At 53.1% G+C, this 23,561-nt stretch overlaps 1 protein-coding gene and 1 long non-coding RNA gene across 6 annotated transcripts; one reads left to right on the plus strand and one right to left on the minus strand.

The window, feature by feature from the left end:
- Window positions 1–465: 465 nt before the first annotated feature.
- On the plus strand, window positions 466–8,366 carry LOC100842644 (ABC transporter B family member 4). Of its 2 annotated transcripts, XM_003566978.4 has the most exons (12): window positions 466–795; window positions 1,930–1,984; window positions 2,448–2,623; window positions 2,727–2,948; window positions 3,046–3,284; window positions 3,375–3,900; window positions 3,986–4,259; window positions 4,348–4,987; window positions 5,066–5,294; window positions 6,546–6,812; window positions 6,930–7,193; window positions 7,451–8,366. In XM_003566978.4, exons 1-12 carry the CDS (start codon window positions 544–546, stop codon window positions 8,093–8,095), a joined length of 3,789 nt encoding a protein of 1,262 aa, XP_003567026.1. In that variant the 5' UTR covers window positions 466–543; the 3' UTR covers window positions 8,096–8,366. The 2 variants fall into 2 exon arrangements, with proteins under 2 accessions (XP_003567026.1, XP_010232190.1); XM_010233888.3 differs by having other exon boundaries at window positions 4,348–5,294.
- On the minus strand, window positions 1,449–12,139 carry LOC104582848. Of its 4 annotated transcripts, XR_730884.3 has the most exons (6): window positions 11,769–12,139; window positions 5,935–6,032; window positions 5,707–5,832; window positions 2,636–2,841; window positions 2,470–2,558; window positions 1,449–1,830 (listed from the first exon to the last, which is right to left on the minus strand). It is a non-coding gene; the product is annotated as an uncharacterized LOC104582848 (long non-coding RNA). The 4 variants fall into 4 exon arrangements; XR_002963567.1 differs by having other exon boundaries at window positions 2,470–2,829; XR_002963566.1 differs by having other exon boundaries at window positions 2,470–2,841; window positions 5,707–5,778; window positions 11,769–12,138.
- Between the last annotated feature and the right edge of the window lie 11,422 nt (window positions 12,140–23,561).

Here is a 23,561-nt window from a genome sequence, read left to right on the forward strand (position 1 = left end):
ATCTAGATACGTGTAATATTTCGACAACTAATATGGATTGGAGGGAGTAGTTGACAGCATGTTGGTTTCACCGGGAACCGCCGTAACCAGCGGATAACATTGGTTCAATCTCTTTCGTAAATTGGAAATCCACTAGCAGGGTAGCAGAAAAGATTGACTTGCTAGTTTTCTAATGTTGAATCCAAAACTTCTTTAACAGTAAGTTGACAATGAGTTTTTTTTATGCATGTATGAATAGAACTGAAAGTCAGATAGCTGCCACCGTCAGACATCCTAATTTGCACGCCCTGATATACTGTGGGCACTACAAATTCTTCTGCCTTTCCCTTAGATATTTCAAGGCAGTACGTAAACTATAATCTATTTTCCCTCCCTTCCCGCTTGTGCGGTTGTGGCTCCGCCGGAGCATTGACCTGCCCAAGCGGCCAACCCCATAAATACCTCTGCAGCTTAAGTTAACAGAGCCGTAAGAAGCAGGCTTTAGACCAAAGCCGTGCCCGTGCGTTGTGCGCAGACGAAAAGCCCCGAGCTATAGAGCGAGCAATGGACGCAGCGGCGAAAGGGAGGGATGGCGAGGAGCAGGCCGTGGAGAGCGGCGCGGAGCACGGGAAGAAGGTGTCGTTCGCGGGGCTGTTCCGGTACGCCGACGGCACGGACCTGCTGCTGATGCTGGTGGGCACCGTGGCCGCGCTGGCCAACGGCGTGTCGCAGCCGCTCATGACGGTCATCTTCGGCGACGTCATCGACGCCTTCGGCGGCGCCACCACCGCCAACGTCCTCAGCCGCGTCAACAAGGTGCGCTACTAGCTACCTCCCGGCCGTAGTCTCTGCAGGCCACCTTTTAATTCACAGCTTCTTCTTCCATCCCGTGGCAAGCACGATTCTTTGCCATTCGTAACAACACACACTGGAACTAGCTGGGGCCTGGGGTTGTTACGGTGGTCGATCGAGCTTGGTGGTCGATTCCATTTTACCTCGGCGAAGCTCCGGTAAAGAACGAACCATATAGCCGATGGGCTGTATCCAGGCCGTATCTCGACTTTTGACGTTGTTACCCCTTTGTTCCTTTTGCCTAGCATCCGTCTTCCCATTTCTTTTCCTTCTATTTCCCTCTCGAGGACGGAACGAACTAACCGCTAGTGGCATCAATTAAGCACTCTTCCGCATCGATCCTTTCCTTTTTCTCCCAAGTATGTAGGAGTATCGTTCTTTTCTTAATTTTGGAGCCGACTTTAGCGAGAAAAATTTGCAGTGGATTTACAGTGTGATTTTGTATGAAAACTTCGTTTCTAAAGTACCCACTCCGTTCCTAAACTCTTTTGTACGAAAACCACGACAAGAAATTGCACATTGTTTATAAAAGATATTTCGTATAGATCAGCAGCGATATAAGAGAGAATTGTTAGCCGCCCACCCACCCGCAGATGGTGGAGTATTCGTCTGTCAAGGATCTGAAGCTCTGCCCATGTGCAGTTATATTTTTCCTCGTCCGAAACGGGACAGAGATGATCCACACACTGTCACGTTTGTCTCTCTCATTATCAGTTGGCCATCAGGATCATGTATGACAAGATAAAAACTGATCGACATTTCATCAGTTTCCCATCTTGAACAAAGTGCTCCACACAATTAGGCAGCATGATCTAGCAAGCATGCTCCATATATTTTTGTATAAAAGGTTACAACTCAAAATTGAGTATCTCAGCAAGAGTTCTTTAGTTTAAGGCGCCTTTTGTATTTTCAGTCCACGTGTGTTCGAGATTAACACATCTGATCGTGTACCAACCTGAGACAATCACCTCTGTATTTCCTCAAAGAACAATCACCTCTCTGCATAACATAGTTTATACTTATTTCACTGTATATATTGCATTTTTGTAAATTAAAGACTGGAATAAAAATTTCAGTGTTGTCATTTCTCTTTTGCAGGCCGTTCTGAGCTTTGTCTACTTGGGTATTGGAACAGCAGTAGTCTCCTTTCTTCGTAAGCACGAGCATCAACTTCTTCATATGTCTCTACGTTATTCGTTTTGTACTACGCATTATCAATGAAATAGGCCAAGATTTTGCATATCTATGTGTTTCACCACCCACAGATAATCGCTGCTGCTAATTATTCAACATGATCCCTATCGTAGCGAAATGAAATACGATAATATATCTTTGAGAAAATAACAAGTTGTCATTATGGTGAAAAGTCCTACTTTTGTTTCTAGTATTATTATTGTTCAAACTCCAAAGACTATAGCAAAACTGTTTGATATGGGAGAAACGGTCCATGTGTTGATAGATGAAGAAAAACATGAAATTTCAGTAGTAAATGCGGTACCAGATTTTTTTTTAAACACATAACACAACACAGGGAGAAACTGAAACAGAATTCCACACATGTTTAAACCATAGTGCTCATGTGGACTAACTGTCAAGCCAACTTGCTATCTATGCAGAGGTGTCATGTTGGACAATTACCGGTGAAAGGCAGGCGACACGCATTAGGTCTCTGTATCTCAAATCTGTCCTGAGACAAGATATATCATTCTTTGATGTAGAAATGACAACTGGGAAAATTGTATCAAGAATGTCAGGTGATACCGTGTTAGTTCAGGATGCTATCGGTGAGAAGGTAAGTACTTACAAGTCGAGTGAGCACATAAGCAAAACTGAAGTCATCATATTCCAACTTGTATAGAAACTGACATAGTTTGATACTGTGAAATTTTCTTCAGGTCGGCAAGTTTCTACAACTTGTGGCTTCATTCCTCGGTGGATTTATAGTAGCTTTTGTCAAAGGATGGCTTCTAGCCCTTGTCATGTTGGCATGCATACCCCCTGTTGTCATTGCTGGAGGAGCAGTGTCAAAAGTGCTATCAAAAATCTCTAGCAAAGGTCAAACATCATATAGTGATGCGGGGAATGTGGTTGAACAGACAATTGGAGCCATCAAAACAGTAAGTCCGTTTACAAAGCAATTTAAACAATTGCGAGTACTAACATTCCTGATTCTTGAGTACTCACTAATTATCTTGTGGATATATCTGTAAATAGGTTGTTTCATTCAATGGGGAGAAGCAAGCCATTGCTACGTACAATAAACACATACACAAGGCATACAAGACTGCCGTGGAGGAAGGACTTACCAATGGCTTTGGCATGGGTTCTGTTTTCTTCATATTTTTCTCTAGCTATGGTTTAGCCATCTGGTACGGTGGGAAATTGGTACTTAGCAAAGGATACACAGGAGGTCAGGTCATCACTATCTTGATGGCTATCATGACTGGGGCAATGTGAGTTACTTACCATAAAGTAGAATTCATACAATACTGATGCTTCCTGGCGCACATTTGGTGGTGATAATTTTCAATTGTGTGTGGCAGGTCTTTAGGTAATGCAACCCCATGTATGACTGCCTTTGCAGGAGGACAATCTGCAGCATATAGGTTGTTCACAACAATCAAGAGGAAACCAGAGATTGATCCTGATGACAAAACCGGTAAGCAGTTAGAAGACATCAGGGGTGAGGTTGAGCTAAAGGATGTGTATTTCAGCTACCCAGCAAGGCCTGAGCAACTGATATTTGATGGATTCTCGTTACGTGTGGCTAGTGGCACTACAATGGCTATAGTTGGAGAGAGTGGAAGTGGCAAGTCAACTGTGATTAGTCTTGTAGAGAGATTCTATGATCCACAGGCCGGTGAGGTTTTGATTGATGGGATCAATATCAAGAGTTTACGGCTTGATTCGATAAGAGGGAAAATTGGTCTTGTTAGCCAAGAGCCCTTGCTCTTTATGACCTCAATCAAAGATAATATAACGTATGGCAAAGAAAATGCAACAATCGAAGAGATCAAGAGAGCCGCTGAGCTCGCCAACGCAGCAAATTTCATTGATAAGTTGCCCAATGTGCGTGCTAAATTCAATAGTTGATTCATGCAAATATGAGTTCTGTTTGAACTGAGTGCTCATATTTACTATTTTCTTATGCCAGGGTTACGACACAATGGTTGGCCAGCGCGGTGCTCAGCTTTCAGGTGGACAAAAGCAAAGGATTGCAATTACAAGAGCAATCATTAAAAACCCAAAAATACTATTGTTAGATGAAGCTACTAGCGCATTGGATGTGGAGTCTGAGAGGATAGTTCAGGAGGCATTGAACAGAATCATGGTCGACAGAACTACCCTTGTGGTTGCACATCGTTTAACTACTGTGAGGAATGCTGATTGCATATCAGTTGTTCAACAAGGAAAAATAGTTGAACAAGGTTAGGAATCCACCCCCAATGCACACCTTTTATCAACCACCTGTTTAGCACATATTAATTTCTTACGTAAATGTATTTTTTTATACAGGTTCCCACGATGAATTAGTAGTAAACCCAGATGGGGCTTACTCTCAACTTATTCGGCTTCAGGAAAGTCGTGCAGAAGAAGAGCAGAAAGTAGACCGTCGTATATCTGATCCAAGGTCTAAAAGTACAAGCTTGTCACTGAAGGGGTCGATTAGTAGAAATTCTTCCGGAAATAGTAGTAGGCATTCTTTCACCCTCCCCTTTGGGCTGCCTGGTACAGTCGAATTGACTGAAACCAATGATACATATGGGAAGAATCAGAATGAGCAGGATAATGATTGTGAGATCCCAAAGAAAGCTCCTATGGGCCGGCTAGCACTTCTTAACAAGCCAGAGGTACCTATTCTTCTGTTAGGATCCATAGCCGCAGGAGTTCATGGAGTGCTTTTCCCATTGTTTGGTGTGATGATTTCCAGTGCCATTAAAACTTTCTATGAGCCACCAGAGAAGCTCAAAAAGGATTCTAGTTTTTGGGGTCTGATGTGTGTTGTGCTTGGCGTCGTTTCGATAATCTCAATACCAGTAGAAATGTTCTTGTTTGGAATAGCCGGAGGGAAGCTTATAGAGCGCATACGTGCGTTGTCGTTTCGAAGCATTATACACCAAGAAGTTGCTTGGTTTGATGATCCTAAAAATTCCAGGTTAGCTATCTTTTTTTTCTCTTGGTTCTGTGAACTTACCTTTCAGGCACTAACTAATTTCCAATTTATATCTTACAGCGGAGCACTTGGTGCAAGACTGTCGGTTGATGCTTTGAATGTCCGGCGTTTAGTGGGAGATAACTTGGCCTTAACAGTTCAGATTATTTCGACACTGATCACAGGATTTATCATTGCTGTGGTTGCTGACTGGAAGCTCTCTTTTATCATCTTGTGTGTGATTCCGTTAGTGGGTCTTCAAGGATATGCCCAAGTGAAGTTCTTGAAAGGTTTCAGTCAAGATGCTAAGGTAATCCTTCAAATAAACACCATAAAGCTGTTCTTCTAATGATATGGCATTTGCAAATAATTCCCCAAAAATAAATCGCACGCCCTGTGGTTTCATAAAAGCTGTTCTTCTAGTGATATGTCATTTTACAGAACAAGTATATGACACGTTAAATATATCCGTGTAGGAATAATAAGAGTTTAACCACTCATGGGTGCTGATCCTAGTAATGTTCAGTTGAATACCAGTTCTACATAAGGATGAGAAAACAGAGTATATTTCAGCAGTTTAGCTGATCCGGAGACAATGAAACCTATTTCCCCCAGATGGTCCAAACTATTATTTGTCTTAGCAAACATGATTTTATAACTACACTCTATCACACAACAATAATAAAGTTTCAGTAACAGAGATACTGCATCTATGACTTTACCTCTCCCCCCACCAGAACGTGGTTGCAAAGTGTTAGTCAAGGACACCGACCATCTCGCTTCATGAGGATAATCTGACGAGACATTTTATCAAAATTGCACCAATAGGGGTCAATGCAGAGATAAGGCTTCAGAAAACAATATAGAAGTGTGTTAGCAACACATCAAGCGACCAGGGCAATTGTTATCTGGTGTACTTGATCAGATAACTGAAACAAGAAAAAGAATACCTCAGATTCCATACATGAACTGGTCAAGCTCCTGCTGAAGGTCGCATGGGGTGGCCTCAAGCGCTAGCACAAAAGCCTGGCCTCGGACAACAGAGAAGCTGAAAGCATACCCAAACACAAATTACCATATGCTTATTAGGGAACCAGATGGTGGAAGGAGTAATAGAGCATGCTCAGTTCACTACTCTAGCTACGCACCTGTGCTTTACTATGGATAAAAATATATATAACCAATTAATTTATATCATTGTCATTGGCCTAGCCTGCTTCACATCTCCCCTATGCCATCACCCGCAATCTAAGTTCTGCCTTGGCCAGTGTCACGCCTCCTTGTTCACGCTCAGTCTACAACCTTATTCACAGCCACGCCTCAAGTCACACTTCTTTGAATAACCATAGCAGACTTAGTTTGTTAAGGGGGAAGCTTCGTTGTGTTTCACTTTTTGTTAGAGATCTTTAGCAAGGTGGCAAAGGGAGGTGAAACATGTGCATGAACCACACACACACACACCAGTGCAGTCAATTTTTTTTAAATGGCATTTTACTCTAGATAACTGTTTTCCAGTTTCTCAAAACTTGTCAAGTTACTGATAATGGTTCTGGTTCTCCAGATGATGCATGAAGACGCAAGTCAAGTGGCCACGGATGCAGTCAGTAGTATCAGGACTGTAGCTTCTTTTTGCTCAGAGAAAAGAATTACAAGCATATACGATCAAAAATGTGAAGCCTCCATGAATCAAGGAGTCAGGACAGGAATAGTTGGAGGCATTGGATTTGGTTTCTCATTCTTGATGCTGTACCTTACATATGGCCTTTGTTTCTACGTTGGAGCACAATTTGTGCGCCATGGCAAATCAAATTTTGGTGATGTTTTCCAGGTATGCAAATCCATTATTCCAGTATTATTTTTCTACTTTGCAGTCTTAATGCCTCCATCCCTAACCATAGTCACTACTTTTGCAAGGTGATTTAATATAGTAAGTTATACATTGCAGGTTTTCTTTGCACTGGTTTTAGCAACTGTGGGAGTATCTCAAACAAGTGCAATGGCCACCGATTCAACAAAAGCAAAGGATTCAGCTATCTCTATATTTGCCTTGCTGGACCGTAAGTCCGAAATCGACTCAAGCAGCAATGAGGGATTGACATTAGACGAGGTGAAGGGCAACATCGACTTCCAACATGTTAGCTTCAAGTATCCAACTCGCCCAGATATTCAAATCTTCAGTGACTTTACCCTGCACATTCCCTCCGGCAAGGTTAGCCTACTTTTACTGCAACATGGTGACCCTCAGGGTACCTTTTGACCCTCCTTAGTTCAAACAAATGAACTAGTTTTTCAAAAAGTTGTGTGATTTTAAAATTTTATTAGTTCATTTGGTTGAACTAAGGAGGGTCAAAGGGTACCCTGAGGGTCACACTTTTGCAGCCCTACTTTTACTCTCCTCATCGCATTGCTATTTCTTAAACAGTGATGTACTTGAGAGCTAACTTTTGCTATGCTCTTCCTATATAGACTGTTGCACTCGTTGGAGAAAGCGGTAGCGGCAAGTCAACAGTAATCGCACTGTTGGAGCGATTCTACAACCCCGATTCAGGTACCATCTCATTAGATGGAGTGGAAATTAAGAGCTTAAATATCAATTGGTTGAGGGACCAAACAGGACTTGTGAGCCAAGAGCCTGTTCTTTTCAACGACACAATTCGTGCCAACATAGCCTATGGTAAGGATGGGGAACTCACGGAGGAGGAGCTCATTGCAGCCGCAAAGGCATCCAATGCACATGAGTTCATATCAAGCCTTCCCCAAGGATATGACACCACCGTTGGGGAAAGGGGGATTCAGCTATCTGGTGGCCAGAAGCAGAGAGTGGCTATTGCAAGGGCCATACTGAAAGATCCTAAGATACTACTACTTGATGAGGCAACTAGCGCCTTGGATGCTGAGTCTGAGCGTATTGTGCAGGCTGCCTTAGATCATGTGATGGTTGGCAGGACCACGGTTGTTGTGGCACACCGCCTCTCGACGATAAAAAATGCCGATATCATTGCAGTTCTCAAGGATGGTGCAATAGTGGAAAAAGGAAGGCATGAGGCGTTGATGAACATCAAAGATGGAATGTACACTTCACTAGTAGAACTCCGTTCATCATCATCATGATATATAGGATAAGTTTGGGTTCCTAACTATATACATGACCCCTTTTTGTTGCTGCGATTGTGGTATATTTATTCTTTAGGACTTGAAGAGGAATTCGAGAAGTAAACTACTGTTTCATGTATCTATGATGTAGTCTACGATTGTAAGTATTTAGAAAGAAAGCTTCTGATTTTGATTTTGAAGTGCACTTCCCCACGTCGATGTGTAAATGAGTGTCAATTTCTGCTGTACAAATACGCCTGTGCATAATACCATATAAATGTTTGAAGATCGTCTTGCAAAATGTGGACTCTCTACTACTTTTAAAGACACCAACTTGTTCTTTTCAAGATCCAAGCCACTAAACGCACACAGACTGCTAATAGCCACACAAACAGGCCCACTAAACACAGATTAGTTTCTACTCATGTGCGCTTAGCGATTAAGCCATTGAGGCTGACAGTCTGCTTGGCAGAGGATAAGGTCGTACCACCGCATCAACCCATCGAGGCTCATATAAAAAAACTCCATCGAGGCTGACTGTCTACAAACGAGTCGCTGCCCCGCGTGGCATCCCTGCCTCGCGTCGCAGCCCCGACCCACGCGCCCTGCCGTCGTCGCCGCCCAGCCGCCGTTGCGGCCCTGCACAGTCGCCGCCGTCGCGCCTCTGCGCCTGGCCGCCGCCGTCGCAGCCCCGGCCCGCGTCACTGCCTTCGCCCCCTCCCAACACCCAATCCCACGTTTTTCGCCAACTCACTGCTGCCGCTGCCGTCTAGGGTCTCCTTGGCCGCCGCTGTGCTGCCATCGGCCGTTGCCTGTACTCCTCGACCTGCAGCGTGACATCAACAGGCGCGAGCACTGCCAGGGCGTCGTGCTGTTAATCTGTGCGCAGGCGACACATGCATAAAATTGCTGGTTCGTTCTTATTTTCCCTTCTCACTTTCCGTCGTGATTCACTGTCAACGCAGCACCTTGACTTCTATTTATTCCCTATGCTGCCACCGAAGGGAATTAGCACGGCTGCTTCTTTGGTAGATGCGATTAGGAGTTGTTATTTTTCTCTAACTTTTGCATCGGCATGTCAGGTTCAAGATCCAGCTATGACAACATTTTTTTGCTGATATAAACCAGTATACTTCTGAAAATGAGTTGCCACCCACTATGAAACTGCATTATTTTTCGCTTGTTAGGCTTTATTTACAGCTTGAAAACTTGACTATTTTCATCGGTACCAAAATTGTTTCCTGATTTGACAATAGCATGTGCTACTTTTCAATTTATCTCAAAGTAAGTTCTTTATTTGCAGAAGTAGCTTATGCAGTCTTTATAAGCACTGCGGGTGGATAGATAGGGCCACTTACTCATTCAGGGCCTGATAATTAGTTTACTGCATGATCAGCAACGGCAATTCTCCAGCCTGTGCGAAATACTTTGGTAATTACGAAAATTGCATATCTAATGTTGAATGGTTTTTTTTGCAAATAGCAGTTTGAGCTGCTTGCCCTTGGTGATGTTTAATCAAATCTAATGTTTCATGGATTTTGTGCAAGTACTAGTTTGAGCTGCTTGCCCTTGGTGGACCACCAAATGCTGATTGCACATATTTACAAACTCACCTGATTTTATAGATTTGCTTCGTTTGCACCAATTACGGAACTAGGGGAACAAATTGGGAAGATTAGTGTTGTGGACATCAATTCTTGAACCACTGTGTGTCTTTCTAGAGGAAGCCATGATTTACTCTATGCAATATTTAGGTTATGATTATAATTCAATATGTGACTTGCATTATCTTTAGGTACCAACGAAAACTCTGGAATTTCTTCTGATGTTCACCTGGAGGCGGGCACGCTGCTTCAAGAAAAGCAGCTCTCCTTGATCTTTATTTTGGTTGCGGTGGTATGTCTACAGGGCTGTGCTTGGGTGCCACACTTGCTGGCCTGAACCTTGAAACAGTATAAATCTGCCCTATACTTGTTCGACAAATATCTTTGTGATCTCTCTCAGAAGTCAGAACTAAGTATATGGTTTATTAATACTCCCTCCGGCCCATATTAAGTGACTTTCTATTACATGTATCTAGACACTTTTTAGGCATAGATACATCAATATTTGGGAAATTTGAGTCACTTAATATGGGACGGAGGAAGTATTTTTTTTTTCTCGAACATGCCAAGCAGCGTGCCATTTTCATTGAGAAGAAAGCGCAAGAAGTGCAAGTACACCGAGGTAACAAAAATCGGGACCCAACGGAGCCCAAAAAAAGGAAAGGAAAGAAAGGAAAAAAAAAAGGCCAAGGCTGCTATATAAGGGCCGGAACCGAAACTAAGTCCGGGAGGCGTGCATGTAGGGGGAGGTGGTCAAGTGCCCGTGCGCCAGCAGCACGCCACAAGTCTGCCTCGACAAGAATGTCCTCGGCAAGCCAAGGCCCTACTGGTCTAACACCCTCAAAGATGCACGCATTCCACAGCTTCCAAATGCGCCAAAGGGAGAGATTGATGAGCGACCGCATAGCCTTCGTCTTTCCGCACAGCCAGCCAATCGGAGAGACTCATCAGGCCGCGGTAGACAGCAAAGGGCACCGACCTTGGACTGAACCTCGTGAAGGACCGACCTAGAGAAAGGGCACGACAGGAGGAGGTGAGCCATGGTCTCTGGCATCTGGTCGCATAAAGGGCAAGTCGTATTGGAGGGGAGATTCCGGCGCTCCAACCGATCTGCCGTCCAGCAACGGTCAGCGCAGGCGAGCCAGACCCAAATCCGACATTTAAGGGGAGCCCAGCACCGTCAGATCTGGGACCAAGTCGGAGAGGTCGGGCGGCCCTCGAAGAAGTGGAGGAACACAGACTTCATGGAGTAAACTCCGTAACTCGACCAAGTCCACCTAAGCACATCCGCTTGGCCAGGAGTGAGCGTCACAGGGGCCAGGGAGTCGACAAGGTGAAGGAACTCGACCAGACCTTGGGAGTTCAGGGGACCGGTGACGTTCTGAATCCAAGAATCATCAAGGAGGCCGGCCTCAACAGTGTGTCGGCGGGCGGTCCGACTTGAGACGGCCGAGAACACGACCGGGGCCAAGGATTCAATCGAATTACCATCAAGCCAGCCATCTCAATTCGACCATTTCAATTATTTCAGAGGGAGATAATTTCTGGGGTGTTTTCCACTTTTAGATCATGAAAATGGAGAACTGTTCCTAGTTAAAAGAACAGCTTAACTAAAACAAGGGTTGGCCGACGGCGGTGCATTTTACAATCCTTTCCAGTTCTCATTGCGTAGAAAATTTGTACACATTACATGACACTCTGTCCTATAAGCATTATTCAGATACCACCTTAATTCGCATTTGCCATAAAGGAATCACTTTATTTCCCTTGTAACCTCACAAGTTTGGTACTGTAGTCCAGGACAGCAGTTAGTGCTGACTGCAAACTCATTATACAAATTGATATATGTCCCTTGTTCATGGATTTTTCCAATTTCAAAGACACGTGTAACCATGATTTAAAGGGAATGGGATTCGAATCAGATGTTTAACATTTTAAGACGTGCACACTTACTAGTATCCTCTATAATACAAAGATGCTCGAGCTATCTTTTCCGAGATGATCTAGGAACTGACCCTATTGCAGTTAAGTATTTAACGTGCAAGTGCTTAGATAGGAGTAAGGAGATGACAAGAATCAAGACTTACTACCGCACCAGCAATGCCACGGTTGGCACCGGAGGACCAGAGACGCCGTACGCGCGTCCTTCGAACGGCCAAACGGAGAACCTGACCGGAGCTCGCTAAGCCAGCGCTTCTCGGGTCCATGGCCCATGGGTGCGGAGCCGCGGGCGTACACCCCCAGGGAAGTCGGCGGCGTCGACGAGCCGCAAGCGCACGGCCCTGCCGATTCAAGCGAGGGCGTCCAAAGGGGGGCGGGCTGGATGATGGAAGCGGCGGCCGGCTCCACTGCGCCGCCCGTTCGGGAATCCGGAACGGGGCTTCTGCCACCACGAGTTCCGCGAGGCTGGCGTTGGGCTGGCGCTGGACCATCGATCAGAAAGGCCTAGCTTCCCCCACCTGGCTTGGGCCTCAAATACGGTTATAGGCTTCTCCTTAAACATTTGGGCTATCTCGCCAATTGTTACTTCCCTATTAGAAACACCTAAACTTCGGCGGACACTAAAAAACCCAAAAATGTTGACTTTGACGTGTGTATGCGCCTGCACTTTCTCCCCACAAGCATTGGGTCTTTGCTGGCTCGTTTTACCGCAAACAGACTTTGGATGTGTAACCTCCGCGGTCCTTCTCGTCTCTGATTCCGTTTCATAATTTTTGTTTTAAATTTGTCCAAAAATGAATGTATCTATTTTTAAAAGTGTCTAGAGTCTTTGCTGGCTCGTTTTACCGCAAACAGACTTTGGATGTGTAACCTCCGCGGTCCTTCTCGTCTCCGATTCCGTTTCATAATTTTTGTCTTAAATTTGTCCAAAAATGAATGTATCTATTCTTAAAAGTGTCTAGATACATGTAAGATTTCAACAAAAATTATGGAACTGTCGCACCCGTGGCACCCGGAGTACCACCGCTACATGACGCGTGGGCCACCTCGCTTGCTCCCCAGGAGGATCGCACCTCGGGCAGCGCCCCACAAGCTGCCCGACAAGTCACCAGCCTGGCAGGGCTAGTTGGGCTGCAGGGGTTGCCTTGGAGGGCAGCAAGGGAATTTTCGCCTGGTTGCCGGGAAGGGCGTTCCCGGGCGCAAGTGTCCGTTACAGGAGCGGCACCAAGCGGGCAGGACAGCGGCGCCACGTGGCCACTCGGCGAGCTCCCTGTGTGCAGGGTTCGTCAGGACAAGGAGTGAAGCACACGCCAGCATTAAATGCCCTGACAGAAAGGGGATTCCCCGTCCAGTCAGCCTACAGTGACTGGCCTGGTGTAAATTTTAGGCACGTAGGGCCCTAGTTGCAAGGCTACCCAACCTGCATGCAAGCCAGCGCAGCGGGGACGAGCTGCCCTAACTCTTTGTTTGCCATTTGTCACCCATGCATCGTGGCACCTGTGGTATCCCCTTCGGTATAAAAGAAGAACCCCCGCCAACAGTCAAGGGGTTGGACCAGTTCACAGTTCACTAATAGCAATAGTCCAAAGTAGCAAGCGGTACTTAGCCGAAAAGAGAGAGCACCCGCGGACTCCCCCCGGCAACCTGTAAATCCTAGTTTTTTGGCTAATAACAAACTCAGAAGCAGGACGTAGAGTTTTACACCTCAGAGTGGCCCGAACCTGGGTAAAAGGTGTTCTCATGTTCATCATGTTCATACGCTTTGCATTGGTCCCGCCGGCGATCGCCGGAACGATCCCCGTAGCCCACTGCCGAACCTAAAAGGGGGTGCTCACGCATCCCCGGTGTCAAAACCCCGTGCTGCGACATCTGGCGCGCCAGGTAGGGGGCGCGTGAGGAGAGCTCGCCGGTGACCGCCAGCGGCGTCGTCTACATCAGCATTGGCCTCGTCTTCCTCGACAACAGAGCCGGCCACCATGCCCCCCAAGCGGGCTGGTGACTCCAGGATCGACCCGCGTGCAGCCCCAGCGACACACACGCGGTCACACGACGTGCCACGCGCGTCGCAGGATAAGGGTGAACCTGAGCCTGCCCGGGCGCAGCTGCCGCCACCGCCACCCCCTCGGCCGTCGGCGGACAACCGGCTGAGGGGGCCGGCGGCTCCCAGCGCCTGAGCCAGACGCGCGAGTGGCTACAATGTCGCGCGCGCCGTACAACGAGCTCACTCGCGGGCCGACGACCCGCAGCAGCAACCACGCGAGGAGCACGGCGCGTCGCGAGCGACGCCAACCAACTCGCGCCCTACTCACTGGAGGGCGCTGGGGGACAGGGCGGAGGGCAGCCGCTCGGAGAACCGGCAGCCTCCCGCGCAAACCCCAGCAGAGGCTATCATCGCCGCGCACGTCATGGTGCGCTACGAGCTGCCGCAGGGTATGCCTGCGCACGAGGTTTGGAGTGCGGAGCTGGAGGCGCTCCTGGCACTCGCCACCCAGCAGCCGCAAGGCGAGGGCACCCCGGCTTGTTCAACCGGGGGCAGAACCCGGGAAGCGGGGTCCTCGGACTCGTCACCCATTGTCACGCGGGGTGACGAGCGCGACGTCCTGAACGCCCGCCAGCAGGAGGATCTGCGTCAGCGCCTGGAACGCCGGCGCCGACGCGAGGTAGAGCTCCAACGCCCGGAGGAGCAGGAGGATGCTCCTATAGGCCCCGAGGACGGTTGCACTGCGTTCACCCGCGAGTTGCGCCGGGTGACATGGCCCTGCAAGTTCCGATCGCCCGCGCTCGGAACGTACGACGGGACCATGAATCCCAAGGATTTTCTCTTGACCTACACGTTGAGAATGCACGCCATCGGCACCGACGACAAGGTCAGGGCCAATTGGTTCCCGATGATCCTTAAGGGATCAGCAAGAACCTGGCTGCTCAACCTGCCCGCTGGGTCCATTGCAGTTGGGCGGACCTGCGCGAGCAGTTCATGAGCGCGTTCCAGGGCGGCTACAAGCGCTCGAGGACCATGGCGGAGCTGCACACCGTGGTGCAGAAGCCGGGAGAGACGCTGCGGAGCTTCGTCAACCGCTTCTCCAACCTCTCCTACTCCATCCCGGAGGCGGAGGCTTCCGCCATCATCAACACCTTCGCCATCAACGTCCGCGACCCCAAGATGCGTGAGAGGCTGAGCACGCATCGGATCCGGACGACGCAGGATCTGTATGCCCTGGCGCACAAGTGTGCCATGGCCGAGGAAGGGCGCTTGGCGCCCGAGTTTGCAGCTAAGGCTGCCGCGAGCCCCGCTGAGAGCTCGCAGAAGAAGAGCTCCTGCAAGCGCAGCGGGAAGCAAGTCCTCGCCGCGGAATCGGAGGCTACCACGAGGCCCGTGAAGAAGGCCTCGTCCGGTGGCGGGTCTGGTGGCAAGCAGAGCGACGCGTCCCGCTGCCCCATCCACGCCAACGCTGCCCACGACGCGCAGGATTGCCGCATCCTGCAGGGTATCAAGCAGAGGCGCGAGTAACGCCACGAGGAGCGTCGAGCAGCCGGCGCCTGCTTCAACTGCGGCGACATCGGGCATCTCTCTCGGAATTGCCCGAACGACCCCAGGGCAGGGCCGAAGCCTGCCGGCGGTGGCGCCGGTAGGGAGGAAGCCCAAGGGGGACGCGGCCAGGCGCGCGCCGCCCTCCCCGCGAGTCCGACTGCAGCGGGGGCGACGAGCCGGGCTTCCAGGAGCCCCGCGGCGTCGTCTGCATCCATGGGGGAGCTTACGCTCTCTCATCCCACGCCGCGGTGAAGCGCCTAACCCGGGAGGTGTGTGCACTGTTGCCGGACGTGGAGCCACAGCAGCCGCTGAAGTGGTTGCACGTGCCGATCACTTTCAGCGCCGACGATCACACAGCGCGGCAGCTGGGTTTAGGGGTCTTACCCTTCGTGGTCTCGCCGATCATCAACAACATGACGGTGACCAAGGTGCTGGTGGACAACGGAGCACGGTTAAACCTTCTGTCCGCCAGGTGCGTGGAGAAACTTCAGTTGCCGCTAGAGCAGGTGAAGCCCACTGACCCGTTCCGGGGAGTGAACCCCGGGATCGTGCGCCCCTTGGGGGGCATCACGCTGCCGGTTACCTTCGGGTCCCGGGAAGCGTTCAGGACCCAGCACCTAGTGTTCGACGTGGCGCACACCCCGTTGCCCTATAACGGGATCCTTGGTCGGCCTGCGCTGATCAAGTTCATGGCGGCAACCCATTGCGCCTACGGCGTGATGAAGATGCCGTCCACGTACGGAGTCCTCTCCATCAACTGCGACCTCAAGGACGCAGCCTGGTGCGTGGGCGAGGTCGTCAGGGCCGCCACCGCAGCCGATGCCGGTGACGAAGACGTTGCCGGGAGCGAAGGCTCGTTGCCAGGCGACGGCCCCGCGGCGAAGAAGGCCCCACTACCTCGCAAGAGCTTGCCGGGGGAGGCGCAGGCTCGAGCTCGCACCCCAGCAAGGCTCAGAAGCTCAAGGAGGAGGCCGCCAAGGTGAAAAAGCTGCCCCTCCAAGCTGGCAATAAGGAATGCACCGTCACCGTCGATGCGAACCTCACTGTCAAATAGGAAAGCACCCTCATCACTTTCCTCCGGGAGAATGCCGACGTGTTCGCTTGGGAGCCGTCGGACCTTCCCGGAGTCCCTAGGGAGGTGATCGAGCATCGACTCACGGTGCGGCCGGACGCCCGCCCCGTTAAGCAGAAGATCCGCCGGCATGCACAGGAGCGCAAGGACTTCATGAAGCAGGAGGTGGATAAGCTCAAAGCTGCGGGGGCTATCAGGGAAGTACTGTACCCCACTTGGTTGGCTAACCCTGTAGTAGTACCCAAGGGGGAGAATAAACTTCGCACGTGTGTAGATTTTACCGATTTTAACCGTGCCTGTTCAAAAGATCCTTTCACTGTACCTCGCATTGATCAAATAGTAGATTCCACTGCCGGTTGTGATTTGCTGTGTTTTTTGGATGCTTTTCCGACTCTCATCAAATTAAGATGGCAGTCGAAGACGAGGAGAAAATGGCATTCATCACCCCGGTTGGCTGCTACTGCTATACGTGCATGCCTTTCGGGTTGAAAAACGCGGGCTCAACATTCCAGCGTGCGCTGCGCGAGTGTTTGGGACCCCAGCTAGGCCGGAACGCAGAGGCCTATATGGACGATATTGTCATCAAGTCAAAGCACGGGGACTCGCTGATTGATGACCTGCGGAAAACATTTGATAACCTCCGCAGGATCAAACTCAAGCTGAACCCTGAGAAGTGCACCTTTGGTGGGGACTCGGGTCAGCTTCTGGGTTTCTTGGTTTCACACAGGGGTATTCAAGCCAATCGAAAGAAGATAGAAGCTATCGAGAAAATGGAGGCTCCCCGCAAGGTGAAGGATGTGCAGCGCCTCAACGGTTGCGTTGCCGCGCTGGGGCGCTTCATCTCAAGGCTGGGCGAACGCGCCCTGCCTTTCTTCAAGGTAATGAAGAAGAAGGGCCCGATTGATTGGACCCCCGAGGCCGAGGCGGCGTTCCAGGATCTAATCGCCGCCCGTTCTCGTCGCCCCCAAGCCGGGTGAGTCGCTGCTACTCTACCTAGCGGCGACTGACCAAGTGGTCAGCTCGGTGCTGGTTGCCGAGAGGGAGGAAAACACCCCGGGGGCTGAGGTTGCGGGGCAGGGGGCTGAACCGCCCCCGGCAACCGCCTTGGACCCGGGGACCGCCCTCGGGCTGGCAGCGTCGGCACCGCGCAAGCGGCTCGTGCAGCACCCAGTGTATTTCGTCAGCACGGTGCTGCACGACACCCGCACAAGGTACTCGCAAGTGCAGAAACTCTTGCTGGGGATTCTGCTTGCGTCACGCAAGCTGCGCCACTACTTCCAGGCGCACCGCATCACGGTAGTGTCGGGTTTCTGCCTTGAGTGAGCTCTCACCAACCGTGAAGCCACTAGAAGGGTGGCCGAGTGGAGGACGGAGCTGTCAGAGTTCGATATGCACGTCACCAACACCAAAAGCATCAAGAGCGCGGCCCTGGCGGACTTCGTCGCGGAATGGACCTCGACGGGCGTAGAAGAAGAGGAGCCGGAGACCAGCCTGCTGGGCAAGCTGGACGAAGGCCACTAGATCCTGTACTTCGACGGTGCGTTCAGCCTCCAGGGAGCTGGCGCCGGGGTCGTCATCGAGTCGCCCACGGGAGATCAGCTGAGGTTCGCCATCCAACTCGATTTCCCAAACTCCACTAACAAGACAGTTGAGTACGCGCGAAGGGTTGCTCGCCGGGTTGCGGGCGGCGATCGCCCTGGATATCAAGCGCCTAGTTGTTCGCGGGGATTCTCAACTCGTGATCAACCAGGTCAACAAGGACTACGACTGCCCGCAGATGGCAGCGTACGTGGATGAAGTCCGCAAGCTAGAACGCAAGTTCAAGGGTTTGCGATTTGAGCACGTCAAGCGGAAGGATAACTTCGCCGCTGACGAGCTGTCCAAGCTGGCAGCGGAGCGCCGGAAGGTTCCGGCGGGGGTGTTCTGGCACAGGCAAACTGCGCCTTCGGTCGCCCCCAAGCCGGCTGCCAGGGAAGCCCCCCCGGCAACCGAAGGAAACCCCACGGCAGCGGAGGTCCATGCCGCCGACGTAGCGGCATGCGCTAGCAGGGAAACCCTGCCTTGGGCACTGGATATCGCCCGCTACCTGAAGGGAGAAGCCCCCCCGGAAGATGATGTTGCCGCGGAGCGAGTAGCCCGGCAAGCCAAGATGTACGCCCTGGTGGACGGTAACCTCTACCGCAGGCGTGCAAGCAGAGTCAAGCTCCTCTGCGTGCCCCAGGACGAAGGGCGCGCGTTGCTGGAGGAGATACACCGAGGGACATGCTCCCACCATGTGGCCTCCTGGGCTCTGGCCGGCAAGGCATTCCGACACGGCTTCTACTGGCCTACGGCACTAGCAGATGCTGAGTAGCTGGTCAGGGCGTGCGAGGCCTGCCAATTTCACGCGAAGAAGAGCAACCAGCCGGCGCAAGCCCTGGAGGTTATTTCATCCTCCTGGCCGTTCGCGGTCTGGGGGCTAGATATCGTCGGCAAGTTGCCAAGGGCGGTTGGCGGCCACAAGTACCTGCTCGTGCCCATCGACAAATTCTCCAAGTGGGTGGAGGTGGAGCCAGTGCGGAAGGTGACCGCTCAGGCGGCCATCAAGTTCTTCAAGAGCATTGCGTGCCGGTTTGGGGTGCCTAACGGCATCATCACCGACAACAGCACACAATTCACAAGCGCGGTGTTCCAGGCCTACTGCGAGGGCATGGGCACCAAGATCCACTTCGCGTCTGTTGCTCACCCAAGGAGCAACGGGCAAGCAGAGCGGGCCAACGCAGAGGTGCTGCGGGGGCTCAAGACACGAACCTTTGACAAGCTCAGAGGCCACGGGAAGCACTGGATCGAAGAACTCCAGCCCGTGCCGTGGTCAATCAGGACCACACCTAGCCGGGCAACGGGCGAAACTCCTTTCGCCCTTGTCTACGGGGCAGAAGCGGTGCTGCCCCTCGAGCTCAAGCATGGATCCCCTCGGGTACGCGTGTACGGCAACTCTAGCCAACACCAGCAGAGGGTTGATGATCTGAACTCCATCCAGGAGCTTCGATGCCGGGCTGCTATGCGAGCTGCGCGCTACCAGTAGGGACTCTGCCGTTACCATGACAGGCGGGTCCGTCCCTGGGATCTCGAGACCGGAGACCTTGTCCTGCGCCGGATACAAGGAAAGAAGGTCGGGAACAAGCTGGCTCCGAAATGGGAGGGCCCCTTCCGGGTAGTGCAGGTGACCAGGCCGGGGGTTGTCCGACTCGAGACCGAAGAAGGCTTGTCGGTGCAAAATAGTTGGAACATTGAGCACTTGCGCAAGTTCTACCCGTGAAGCGGCAGAGCCGGACCCACAGGTGATGCTCCCATAGCATGCCTCTCGAACTAGTGTAGCCGGACAACCCCCGGTTGTAAGCCACTAGTTTCTATGAATAAAGATAAGTGCTTTCTCCTGAGTTCAAAGTTGCCTCGGTTATTTGCGTTTTTTCTCTCCTTCTGTCTCATGCTTTAAGTGCACAGAAGTCTCTTTCCATCCTTGGTTGTGAGTAGGGGGCTGCCAAGGCCTCGAAAACAAAAAGCCCGCTGCCGGATTACTCTGGCGCGGGGACATGCCGTTGCTGGGCTACCCGTAAAGTGCATCACGCAGACGCCGTGTCTTGGAATAAAGAGTGCTCACACCCAAGTTTGGTATCGACCCTTCCATGCCCGGGGGCTGGGAGGCAGGAGAGTTATCCATGTTGCTCTGTGTTTTCGTGGATTTCGAAAAAAATTGCAGCATCTTGGGCTTGGTAAGAATCTGACATGCAGGGTAAAGATGGAATCGGGCGCACTATAATGCTCGTGGACCGCTCACGGACTGTGGCGTTTAGCGATGCCCAGTAGTGCGGAGCGACCGCACTTCAAGGTTCTCGCCGCACTTCGAGGCTCCTACTTCAGGAGGGGGCCACCACGTGTGCCGCGGCGACTCGGCGGGCATGGTGGCGAGGTCCCTGCTGCTCTTCAAGAGGAGTGGCGCCACGTGTGCCGCGGTGACCCGACACGCGTGGTGGCAAGCCTCTCCCCCGCGCCTATAAAAGGGCGTGCCGGCCATGGAGCAGCTAAGAGCGAAGCAGGAAGATGGATGCAAAGACGAGGGAGGCCGCGGAGGTACGGTGGGGGTGCATGCCGTCAGCGCTTAGCGCCGATGGGTGCACGGCCGCCGCGCCCCTGCCGCGTCCCTCCGCCAGACAGTTTCAAGCCAAGGAGCGCCGCAGAGACGCGATGGAGGTGCATTCCTCCAGCGCTCGCCGCCGGCGGGTGCACTGCCATCACGTCCTTGCCACGCCTCCTCCACCACGCGGTTCTGAAGGCGAGAGTTGCCGCGGAGACGCTATGGGGGCGCCGCCACCGGTGCTTGGCGTCGACGGTAGCGCCACAGCGTTCCTGCTGCATCCCCCAGGCAGGCAGATTCAAGTGCGAGGGCTGCCGCGGCAACGCTATGATGATGCATGCCATCCGTGCCTAGCACCGATGGGTGCACTACCATACCGTCCCTGTTGCATCCCTCCGGCAAGCATTTCAAGCACGGGAACAAATGGAAAGTTAAGTACATAATCTCGGACGTAAAACTTTCAGACACTGAACGTTGGTTCGCTGGTGCGGCCCGAACCCCACGTGTGGCCGGGGTGTTAGAAGGACGCTTGCGCGGGGAGTGCGCTCCTCGTGCAGCTTGCGGGTCCGTCCCGTGAGCGCACGCTTGGGGGTGGCTATCCCGCAAGCGGAGTGGCTCGCCGCTACCGCTTGACCCCAGGTTGGCACTGCGGGTCCGTCCCGGGTCCCTAGTCCGGTTAAAGTGTGTGGCACGCGAGTCCCCGGCAACACAAGGCATAACACACAAAGGCTAAGGGATCCGCCTCGCGAGTCGACCCCGGGAACAAGAAACAAGAACTAAGCAGAACTAGAGAACTAAATTAATAAAAGCAGTAAACGATTACATGAACCAATAAGACATTAATTGTTTGAACGGCGCCAAGCGCCACGCTTGCAGGAATCAAAGACAAAAAAAAACACTAAGGAATAACGAGGACCGGCAGGGGGCTGCGGCGACGGGTTGCCGGCGCCTCCCGTGGGGGGCTCGGGCTCCGGCTTCCGCTGCATCCGGTCGACCACTTCGTCGACGAACCTGCTCACCGCCTGGCAGTGGGTGGGGCCGTCCTCGCTGTCCGACCAGGCGTCCAACAGCGTCTCGAAGGGGAAGTCCGGGTGCCGGAGGTGCCCCCGAGGGAGGATCGTCCCGGAAATATCCCGGGCGCACGTGGCGATCTCGTCGCCTCAGAACTTGGAGATCCACACGTCGAGCGCCCCGAGCTTCCCCACCATGTCGGAGAAGAACGGGATCAGCGTGCTGACATCCGTCCCGTCCACCTGTGCGGCTTGCATCTCAAACCGCGACAGCAGGTCACGCACCGACCGGGCAATCTCCAGTAGCTTCTCGGTCTCCCTCCGGCGTTGCTCTACCAGCGTGGCGTGGTTGGCGCGTGCCGTCACCACGGCGTGCTTCAATTCGCGGAGGAGATCCGCTTGCCGGGCGATCTTCGAGGCCTTGGCCGCGTTGTCCTCGCCCGCCTTGACGAGATCCTCCCAGACAGTGGCCCGCTCGGACTCAAGTCGGGCGCTCTTCTCCTTGGTGGAGTTGAGCTCTTTCTCTTGCCGCGCTGCCGCTGTCGCCGCGTCTGCTGCAGCCTTGGTATGCTCCTCCAGCTTGGTGCGCAGCCCCTAGATCTGGGAGAGGTAGCTACAGACTAGATCGCTCTTCTCGTGGAGACGGGCCTGGGCCGCAGCGAGCACCTCCTCTTGCTCCTTCCTGGCCTTCTCTTGCGCCGCAACCAGCGAGTCCAAGGCTTGCTGGTGCTCAGCGTGCTGGGCCTCCAGTTGTCAGTGGAGCTCCGCCTCGGGGACGACCGGCGCAGCGCCTGCATCCCGGGCTTGCCAGGCTAGGCGCATCTCCTCTCGACCTCGCCGAGATGGCCCTTGGCGAGCTCGTGGCGCTCCTTCACCTGGTTGAAAGAGTTGACGAACGCCAATTGCTGCTCCTTGAGGGCGTCAAGGAACTGGTGCCCCCGGTCGTAGATGCTTGGGTCCTAGGTAATGGGTTCCCAAGTCACCTCGGTGAGGGTGCCGAGGACCGGGCCGAAGGTGGCGGTCGACGACGACGAAGCTCCCGCCGCCACTGCCTGGCCGGGCGGAGCGTTGCCCACTTGCGGCGGAACTCCCTGCTGCTCCTCCACTGCAGCCTCCCCCGCGCCCGCGCCTATGGGTTGCGGGACTGATGGCGCGGCCGCGCCCCCGGCGAGGGCCATCTCCCGCTGGATGGCTGCGGGGTCCGCGCCGGCGGCCTCCGTGGCCGCGGGTGCGCCGTCGAGCTTCGCCCCGCCTGTGGTGGTTGTCGCCGCCTCCGTTGTGTCCGGCGTGGTGGAGCTTGGCGCGGGAGCCGCCTCTGGCTCCACCTTCCTCTCCATGTCCTCGGCGTCGGAGCCGAGGTCGACCACCACAGCGCCGGCTCCCGGCGTGAGCGCAGCTGGGTCTGCAACAAAGGGAAGAATTAGAATCCGAAGGTAAGTTAAGCCACCCGGAGGCGAACGCAAGGGGCTCCGGACGAGTACCTTGCGGGGCTGCCGGGCTTGCGGGAGGGGCTTCCTCCTCCTTCGTCCCGGCCTCTGTTGCCAGGGCGCCTGCCGCCGGCTGGGCGTCACCTGCGGATGAAGGAAGCAGCGCGGCTGCAGGTCAGGCAGTGGAAGAAGTGAAAACGAGAGAACAGGGGGAGAGGGCAGTACCTTTCGCCGGCGCCACCTCCACCGGGGTCGGGTCGGCGGCACGCGCAGTGGCGGCACCACCGGACCACGTGCCGGCCGGGTCGGCGCTGCTGCCGGCCTGGGTGCCCGGCTTCTTGCTCGGCGCGACGGGCGGCGAGTCGGCCCTCCCCCTCTTGCCGGCCCTTGACGGCGTCCCGTCCTTCGGTGGGTGGAGCTGGAACTGGAAGCCCCGGAAGAGCCCCCGCTTGGGCGGGGCCGTGGGCGCCCGGGGGGTTGCCGCAGCCCTGGGCGTCACGAAGGCCGCCGTGGCGCTAGCGGCCACTGCGGAGGTGGCTGCTGCCGCAGGCGCCCTTGACCTTCGTAAGATCAGGGGTGCGTCATCATCTTCCTCCTCCTCCTCGTCCGCCACGGGGATGACCACCTAGGTCCCGGCGACCTGGCCCGCCTCTTCGTCAGAGGATGGGACGTCGGGCCAGCTGACCTCCGACTCTCCCCCGCTCTCCTCGAGCACCCGCTTCTCGCGGGGTGCAAGCGGAGGGGGACGCGGGGTCTGAGCAGGGGAGTCGACCATTAGACCCCCCTC

Source organism: Brachypodium distachyon, chromosome 2, assembly GCF_000005505.3.
Source record: "Brachypodium distachyon strain Bd21 chromosome 2, Brachypodium_distachyon_v3.0, whole genome shotgun sequence".
NCBI lineage: Eukaryota > Viridiplantae > Streptophyta > Magnoliopsida > Poales > Poaceae > Brachypodium > Brachypodium distachyon.